Raw genomic sequence first — 10000 nt, 5'->3', positions numbered from 1 at the left:
CTGTCCCATAAACGTAGATAGATAGCTCTAGTGCCACAAAGCCTGTTTTTAGCATGGGACCTCTATCTACCTCTATGGAGGTACTGTTCCATAGACTTTGATAGACAACTCTAGTGCCCACAAAGCCTGTTTTTAGCATGGGCCCTCTATCTACCTCTAAGGACCTACTGTCCCATAAACGTAGATAGATAGCTCTAATGCCACAAAGCCTGTTTTTAGCATGGGCCCTCTATCTACCTCTATGGAGGTACTGTCCCATAGACTTTGATAGACAACTCTAGTGCCCACAAAGCCTGTTTTTAGCATGGGCCCTCTATCTACCTCTATGGACCTACTGTCCCATAAACGTAGATAGATAGCTCTAGTGCCCACAAAGCCTGTTTTTAGCATGGGCCAGAGACATTGAGGACATTCACAATTTTTTTAAGTAGTCAACTGGGTGGGACTTCCTGTGGGTTAAGGAAGGGTCGTTCACATAACTCCATCCGGGTCATTAGGAAGGATCAGCCAATGGATTACACTGCTTAGTTTAACATTCCGTAACTGCAGAGGAGCCTGAAAATCACAGAGCTTGACTTAATACAGGTTCAGCTGATAGTAAATCACCAAGCTTGACTTTAATAAACAGGTTCAGTTGATAGTAAATCACCAAGCTTGACTTTAATAAACAGGTTCAGTTGATAGTAAATCACCAAGCTTGACTTTAACAAACAGGTTCAGTTGATAGTAAATCACCAAGCTTGACTTTAATAAACAGGTTCAGTTGATAGTAAATCACCAAGCTTGACTTTAATAAACAGGTTCAGTTGATAGTAAATCACCAAGCTTGACTTTAATAAACAGGTTCAGTTGATAGTAAATCACCAAGCTTGACTTTAATAAACAGGTTCAGTTGATAGTAAATCACCAAGCTTGACTTTAATAAACAGGTTCAGTTGATAGTAAATCACCAAGCTTGACTTTAATAAACAGGTTCAGTTGATAGTAAATCACCAAGCTTGACTTTAATAAACAGGTTCAGTTGATAGTAAATCACCAAGCTTGACTTTAATAAACAGGTTCAGTTGATAGTAAATCACCAAGCTTGACTTTAATAAACAGGTTCAGTTGATAGTAAATCACCAAGCTTGACTTTATACAGGTTCAGTTGATAGTAAATCACCAAGCTTGACTTTAAACAGGTTCAGCTGATAGTAAATCACCAAGCTTGACTTTATACAGGTTCAGTTGATAGTAAATCACCAAGCTTGACTTTAATAAACAGGTTCAGTTGATATTAAATCACCAAGCTTGACTTTAATAAACAGGTTCAGTTGATAGTAAATCACCAAGCTTGACTTTAATAAACAGGTTCAGTTGATAGTAAATCACCAAGCTTGACTTTAATAAACAGGTTCAGTTGATAGTAAATCACCAAGCTTGACTTTAATAAACAGGTTCAGATGATAGTAAATCACCAAGCTTGACTTTAATAAACAGGTTCAGTTGATAGTAAATCACCAAGCTTGACTTTAATAAACAGGTTCAGTTGATAGTAAATCACCAAGCTTGACTTTATACAGGTTCAGTTGATAGTAAATCACCAAGCTTGACTTTAATAAACAGGTTCAGATGATAGTAAATCACCAAGCTTGACTTTAAACAGGTTCAGTTGATAGTAAATCACCAAGCTTGACTTTAATTTGATAGTAAATCACCAAGCTTGACTTTAATTAACAGGTTCATTTGGCAGGCGCTCAGTTTGTTTACTGAAATAAGAAAAATAAGAAATTAACTACTTTTAAAATGGAGACCAAACTCAGGGGTCTTGTCTCGTCCTTGAGAGTGAAAGGTTGGGAGTTCGATCCCCGGCCGAGTCATACCAAAGACCAAAGCCAAGGCTTGAGCCAAGGCTACTTGCTTAAATTATGAGAAGGCCCTCAATGACGCTGCCCATGCTGTCACAGAAGCCATTAAGACACAGATGTAAAGAAAGGCCCTCTATCGACCTCTATGGAGGTACTGTCTCATAGACTTTGATAGACAACTCGAGTGCCCCAAAAAACGTGTTTTAGCATGGGACTTCTATCTACCTCTATGGAGGTACTGTCCCATAGACTTTGATAGACAACTCCAGTGCCCCCAAAAAACATGTTTTAGCATGGGCCTTCTATCTACCTCTATGGATCTGTTGTCCTCATCCTGTCTCCATTAACATCTAATGTCCTGTTTTTGTTTTGTGTCCTTAAATCATCTCCAGGTACGTATTTATCCCGATGTATCAGGCTGTTACAGAGGCCTGGAGTTATTTCCTGGGGGGGAGGGAAACTCTCCGGGACGTAATAATAATAATGATTGTTTTACCACGCCATTGTAACCGTAGTAACGAAGCTCTCGAGGCGTTGTGGATCGTGTTGACCAATAGAAGTGAAAAGGTCCATCTACTGTGCGGCCTGCTTGGGGTCCAGGACACACCTACACTACACTGGGATGTAGAGCTGGACTGCAGGATGGAAACACGGCTGATCCATGGTGCTTAGATCAGAGAGAGAGAGAGAGAGAGGAGTGGGGGGCAGAGAGCAGGGGCACACACACACCTACACTACACTGGGATGTAGAGCTGGACTGCAGGATGGAAACACGGCTGATCCATGGTGCTTAGATCAGAGAGAGAGAGAGAGAGAGAGGAGTGGGGGGCAGAGAGCAGGGGCACACACACCTACACCACACTGGGATGTAGAGCTGGACTGCAGGATGGAAACACGGCTGATCCATGGTGCTTAGATCAGAGAGAGAGAGAGAGAGAGAGGAGTGGGGGGCAGAGAGCAGGGGCACACACACACACACACACACACACACACACACACACACACACACACACACACACACACACACACACACACACACACACTACAGACACACACTACAGACACACACACACACACACTACAGACACACACACACACTACAGACACACACACACACACACTACAGACACACACACACACACACACACACTACAGACACACACACACACACACACACACACACAGTGGGCTAAGGAGGTTTAAACTCCCCCACAGAACCTTGACAGTATAGCTCCAGTTTATGATCCTCTAGCAGCGGTAGAATCCCATCCACGACACAGCTGATTGGCCAGCGTTACCGAGTGTTGACATTTCTGGTGTTTCTCTCTTGGACTCAGTGGAGACAAGCAGGTTGATTCACATTTTCCTCATCAAAGCCAGTTCCTCTGCTTTTTAAAAAATTATTCTCTTCTAATTTGGGAATGATTTTGATCTGGGACACTAGCTGGGTGCAGGTAATTATCAATTAGAAAACCAGCAGTACTCTGTACTTATAATAATATTGATAATAATAATAATGATCAGGTAGAGCAGAAAACCAGCAGTACTCTGTACTTATAATAATATTAATAATAATAATAATGATCAGGTAGAGCAGAAAACCAGCAGTACTCTGTACTTATAATAATATTAATAATAATAATAATGATCAGGTAGAGCAGAAAACCAGCAGTACTCTGTACTTATAATAATATTAATAATAATAATAATGATCAGGTAGAGCAGAAAACCAGCAGTACTCTGTACGTATAATAATATTAAAAATAATAATAATGATCAGGTAGAGCAGAAAACCAGCAGTACTCTGTACTTATAATAATATTAATAATAATAATAATGATCAGGTAGAGCAGAAAACCAGCAGTACTCTGTACTTATAATAATATTAATAATAATAATAATGATGATCAGGTAGAGCAGAAAACCAGCAGTACTCTGTACTTATAATAATATTAATAATAATAATAATGATCAGGTAGAGCAGAAAACCAGCAGTACTCTGTACTTATAATAATATTAATAATGATCAGGTAGAGCAGAAAACCAGCAGTACTCTGTACTTATAATTATATTAATAATGATTAGGTAGAGCAGAAAACCAGCAGTACTCTGTACTTATAATAATATTAATATTAATAATGATCAGGTAGAGCAGAAAACCAGCAGTACTCTGTACTTATAATAATGATCAGGTAGAGCAGAAAACCAGCAGTACTCTGTACTTATAATAATGATCAGGTAGAGCAGAAAACCAGCAGTACTCTGTACTTATAATAATGATCAGGTAGAGCAGAAAACCAGCAGTACTCTGTACTTATAATAACATTAATAATAATAATAATGATCAGGTAGAGCAGAAAACCAGCAGTACTCTGTACTTATAATAATATTAATAATGATCAGGTAGAGCAGAAAACCAGCAGTACTCTGTACTTATAATAATATGAATAATAATAATAATGATCAGGTAGAGCAGAAAACCAGCAGTACTCTGTACTTATAATAATATTAATAATAATAATAATGATCAGGTAGAGCAGAAAACCAGCAGTACTCTGTACTTATAATTATATTAATAATGATTAGGTAGAGCAGAAAACCAGCAGTACTCTGTACTTATAATAATATTAATAATAATAATGATCAGGTAGAGCAGAAAACCAGCAGTACTCTGTACTTATAATAATAATAATAATGATCAGGTAGAGCAGAAAACCAGCAGTACTCTGTACTTATAATAATATTAATAATGATCAGGTAGAGCAGAAAACCAGCAGTACTCTGTACTTATAATAATGATCAGGTAGAGCAGAAAACCAGCAGTACTCTGTACTTATAATAATGATCAGGTAGAGCAGAAAACCAGCAGTACTCTGTACTTATAATAATGATCAGGTAGAGTAGAAAACCAGCAGTACTCTGTACTTATAATAATGATCAGGTAGAGCAGAAGACCAGCAGTACTCTGTACTTATAATAATGATCAGGTAGAGCAGAAAACCAGCAGTACTCTGTACTTATAATAACATTAATAATAATAATAATGATCAGGTAGAGCAGAAAACCAGCAGTACTCTGTACTTATAATAATATTAATAATAATAATAATGATCAGGTAGAGCAGAAAACCAGCAGTACTCTGTACTTAAAATAATAATTCTCAAGACCGTAGGAACCTTCATCCCATTTTAATTCCGCTTTGATCAAACTTTTTTGAATCTGAGCCGGTGATAACGCCACTTTGTTTCATAGTGGAGTCGGTACGCAGTCGCCCCCCCCCCCCCCTAAAAAAAATAAGATAAATTGCTCCGACCCAAGTCAAGCAGTGGCTTCCTGCGACAGGACGTAAGGAGCTGCTATCCGTCACCGTGGGAACGACGTGTGATCGGTTCTGATCAGACGTAATTGTATCGGTATTGATTTGATTCTGTGTTGTTTGTTTGTTACCAGTATGTTGACGTAGAAAGATGTTTTATATGAGTTATTTTGTTTTTCCCGTTTTGACGTTTTTACGGTTTTGATTCACGTAGTGTTACTACGCAGTAAGTATACAGAGTTAACTGAATGTATTAAGTTTCCTTTTCGTGTACTTTGAAAATACACTACAAATACAGTACATTCTACATGGTCACTTCACCCCTACCTACATGTACAAATTACCCAGACTTACCTGTTCACCCCCCCTCCCTCCTCCCACACGCTGACTCTGTACCGCAATACCCTGTGTATAGCCTCCACATTGACTCTGTACCGGTACCCCCTGTATATAGCCTCCTCATTGACTCTGTACCGGTACCCCCTGTATATAGCCTCCACATTGACTCTGTACCGTAATACCCTGTATATAGCCTGCAAATTGACTCTGTACCGGTACCCCCTGTATATAGCCTCCACATTGACTCTGTACCGGTACCCCCTGTATATAGCCTCCACATTGACTCTGTACCGTAATACCCTGTATATAGCCTGCAAATTGACTCTGTACCGGTACCCCCTGTATATAGCCTCCACATTGACTCTGTACCGGTACCCCCTGTATATAGCCTGCACATTGACTCTGTACCGGTACCCCCTGTATATAGTCTCCACATTGACTCTGTACCGTAATACCCTGTATATAGCCTCCACATTGACTCTGTACCGGTACCCCCTGTATATAGCCTCCACATTTACTCTGTACCGGTACCCCCTGTATATAGCCTGCATATTGACTCTGTACCGGTACCCCCTGTATATAGTCTCCACATTGACTCTGTACCGGTACCCCCTGTATATAGCCTCCTTATTGACTCTGTACCGTAACACCCTGTATATAGCCTGCACATTGACTCTGTACCGGTACCCCCTGTATATAGCCTGCACATTGACTCTGTACCGGTACCCCCTGTATATAGCCTCCACATTGACTCTGTACCGGTACCCCCTGTATATAGCCTCCACATTGACTCTGTACCAGTACCCCCTGTATATAGCCTCCACATTGACTCTGTACCGGTACCCCCTGTATATAGTCTCCACATTGACTCTGTACCGGTACCCCCTGTATATAGTCTCCACATTGACTCTGTACCAGTACCCCCTGTATATAGCCTCCACATTGACTCTGTACCAGTACCCCCTGTATATAGTCTCCACATTGACTCTGTACCGGTACCCCCTGTATATAGTCTCCACATTGACTCTGTACCGGTACCCCCTGTATATAGCCTCCACATTGACTCTGTACCGTAATACCCTTAATATAGCCTCCACATTGACTCTGTACCGTAACACCCTGTATATAGCCTCCACATTGACTCTGTACCGTAACACCCTGTATATAGCCTCCACATTGACTCTGTACCGTAACACCCTGTATATAGCCTCCACATTGACTCTGTACCGTAACACCCTGTATATAGCCTCCACATTGACTCTGTACCGTAACACCCTGTATATAGCCCCGTTAATGTTAGTCTTATTGTGTTACTTATTATAATGACTTTATATTTTAGTCTATTTGGTTAAATATATTTTCTTAACTCTTCTTTGAACTGCTCTGTTCGTTGTAAAGTAAAGCATTTTCACGGTAAAAGTCGACACTTGTTGTTGACAAATAAAGTTTTGATTTGATTTCTCTTTCAACAGCCACATTGTCATACAAGATCTGTTACATAGATTATTTTTTTGTTTTTAAGTGACCATTTTAAATCGTCAAAATCCTACTAATTTGGATAGAACAGAAAAAAAGGTTTTACTTAATGATATGTCTTAATTTATGTATTTATTCATGTAGTATTTAAATGATGTATATATATATATATATATATGTATAAATATAAAGACCATTGACATATTCGAATGATTAAAACAGGTCGATGTGATTCGCTATGTGTATTTTTATCTGACGTCAGTTCCCAAACCCCGCCCCTGCCCCTCCCCCTGCCCCTCCCCTTTAGATGGTCTTTGACCCAGAGAAGAAGAACATTTTACTAACCAAGGAGGACGAAAATAAAAAAAATCTATTGTGTTCAATACAACTCTGTCTTTATCCTCCCTGTGGGACAATTACAGGATGACAGGAGGAGTAGGAGGAGGACAAAGAGAGAGAGAGAGACAGAGAGAGAGAGAGAGAGAGAGGGAGGGAGAGAGAGACAGAGAGAGAGAGAGACAGAGAGAGAGGGAGGGAGAGAGAGAGAGAGAGAGAGAGGGAGAGAGAGAGAGAGAGGGAGGAGTTTCAGTAAGAGGGGGAGGGATATCAGAAGAGGGAGGAGTTTCAGAAAGAGGGGGAGGGATATAAGAAGAGGGAGGAGTTTCAGAAAGAGGGGGAGGGATATAAGAAGAGGGGGGTATATAAGAAAAACGGGAGACGACTGAAGAAGAGAGAGCTCAGCTGTTTTCCTTCTTTCTTATATATAGCAGAAGAGAGAAGCGAGAGGAAAAAGTGAGATGTTTAAAAAAAGAGGACAGAAGAGGAAAGAGTGGAATAAGAAAGAGGACAGAGCACAGAGGAAAGAGGACAGAGGACAGAGGAAAGAGGACAGAGGAAAGAGGACAGAGGAAAGAGGACCGAGGACAGGCCGGAAGGGGAACTAAGAGAGAGAGAGAGAGAGAGAGAGAGGGAGGAGAGATAGAAAGGAGAGAGACACAGGAGAGCAGGCCTGAAGGGGAACTAAAAGAGAGAGAGAGAGAGAGAGAGAGAGAGAGAGAGAGAGAGAGAGAGAGAGAAAGAAAGGAGAGAGACACAGGAGAGCAGGCCGGAAGGGGAACTAAGAGAGAGAGAGAGAGAGAGAGCGAGAGAGAGAGAGAGCGAGAGAGAGAGAGAGAGAGAGAGAGAGAGAGGGAGGAGAGATTGAAAGGAGAGAGACACAGGAGAGCAGGCCGGAAGGGGAACTGAGGGAGACGAGATCTGTTCCGCCAGGTTACGTAAGAGAGTGACACACAGCACACCCTGAAAGAGAGGGAGGAGAGGAGAGAAAGAGGAGACCAGAAGAGAGACAGAGAGAGAGAGAGAGAGAGGTCCTTTACTCTGAGGTCCTTTACTCTGAGGCTGTTTACTCTGAGGCTGTTTACTCTGAGGCTGTTTACTCTGAGGCTGTTTACTCTGAGGCTGTTTACTCTTAGGCTGTTTACTCTGAGGTTCTTTACTCTGAGGTCCTTTACTCTGAGGTCCTTTACTCTGAGGTCCTTTACTCTGAGGCTGTTTACTCTGAGGCTGTTTGCTCTGAGGCTGTTTACTCTGAGGCTGTTTACTCTGAGGCTGTTTACTCTTAGGCTGTTTACTCTGAGGCTGTTTACTCTGAGGTCCTTTACTCTGAGGCTGTTTACTCTGAGGCTGTTTACTCTGAGGCTGTTTACTCTGAGGCTGTTTACTCTGAGGCTGTTTACTCTGAGGCTGTTTACTCTGAGGTCCTTTACTCTGAGGCTGTTTACTCTGAGGCTGTTTACTCTGAGACTGTTTACTCTGAGGCTGTTTACTCTGAGGTCCTTTACTCTGAGGCTGTTTACTCTGAGGTCCTTTACTCTGAGGCTGTTTACTCTGAGGCTGTTTACTCTGAGGCTGTTTACTCTGAGGCTGTTTACTCTGACGCTGTTAACTCTGAGGTCCTTTACTCTGAGGCTGTTTACTCTGAGGCTGTTTACTCTGAGGCTGTTTACTCTGAGGTCCTTTACTCTGAGGCTGTTTGCTCTGAGGCTGTTTACTCTGAGGCTGTTTACTCTGAGGTCCTGTACTCTGAGGCTGTTTACTCTGAGGCTGTTTACTCTGAGGCTGTTTACTCTGAGGCTGTTTACTCTGAGGTCCTTTACTCTGAGACTGTTTACTCTGAGGCTGTTTACTCTGAGGCTGTTTACTCTGAGGTCCTGTACTCTGAGGCTGTTTACTCTGAGGCTGTTTACTCTGAGGCTGTTTACTCTGAGGCTGTTTACTCTGAGGCTGTTTACTCTGAGGCTGTTTACTCTGAGGTCCTGTACTCTGAGGCTGTTTACTCTGAGGCTGTTTACTCTGAGGCTGTTTACTCTGAGGCTGTTTACTCTTAGGTCCTTTACTCTGAGACTGTTTACTCTGAGGCTGTTTACTCTGAGGCTGTTTACTCTGAGGCTGTTTACTCTGAGGCTGTTTACTCTGAGGTCCTTTACTCTGAGGTCCTTTACTCTGAGGCTGTTTACTCTGAGACTGTTTACTCTGAGGCTGTTTACTCTGAGGCTGTTTACTCTGAGGTCCTTTACTCTGAGACTGTTTACTCTGAGGCTGTTTACTCTGAGGCTGTTTACTCTGAGGCTGTTTACTCTGAGACTGTTTACTCTGAAGCTGTTTACTCTGAGGCTGTTTACTCTGAGGTCCTTTACTCTAAGGCTGTTTACTCTGAGGCTGTTTACTCTGAGACTGTTTACTCTGAGGCTGTTTACTCTGAGGCTGTTTACTCTTAGGCTGTTTACTCTGAGGTCCTTTACTCTGAGGCTGTTTACTCTGAGGCTGTTTACTCTGAGGTCCTTTCTCTAATTCTCAGAGAGATGTCTCTGCAGCCCTGTCCTTTCTGTTCTCATTCTTCTCCTTCTCCCCCCCCCTCCCCTTTCTCCAGTTCCAGAACCCGTATGCGTACTCCCCTCCGTTCCGTTTTGGGACGGTCCCCAACGGTTCGACAGAGAGGAACATCAGGAAGAATTACCCTAAC

The 10000-nt window shown here is 41.8% G+C and overlaps 1 protein-coding gene across 1 annotated transcript in view; it reads left to right on the top strand.

Annotated features, from left to right (window-relative positions):
- The window catches only part of grin2aa (glutamate ionotropic receptor NMDA type subunit 2A a), a 346195-nt gene that overhangs the window by 317199 nt on the left and 18996 nt on the right, over positions 1-10000 (top strand). Inside the window, exon 11 of the mRNA XM_090194485.1 lies at positions 9908-10000. This exon is cut by the window's right edge and continues 68 nt beyond it. Within this exon, the coding sequence (XP_090050611.1) occupies positions 9908-10000 (93 nt within the window). The remainder of the gene's footprint in view (positions 1-9907) is intronic.

The sequence above is a fragment of the Oncorhynchus mykiss genome, chromosome 13, assembly GCF_057628025.1.
Source record: "Oncorhynchus mykiss isolate SJ-2025 chromosome 13, ASM5762802v1, whole genome shotgun sequence".
Lineage (NCBI taxonomy): Eukaryota > Metazoa > Chordata > Actinopteri > Salmoniformes > Salmonidae > Oncorhynchus > Oncorhynchus mykiss.
This window is presented reverse-complemented; position numbering and strand designations above follow the sequence as displayed.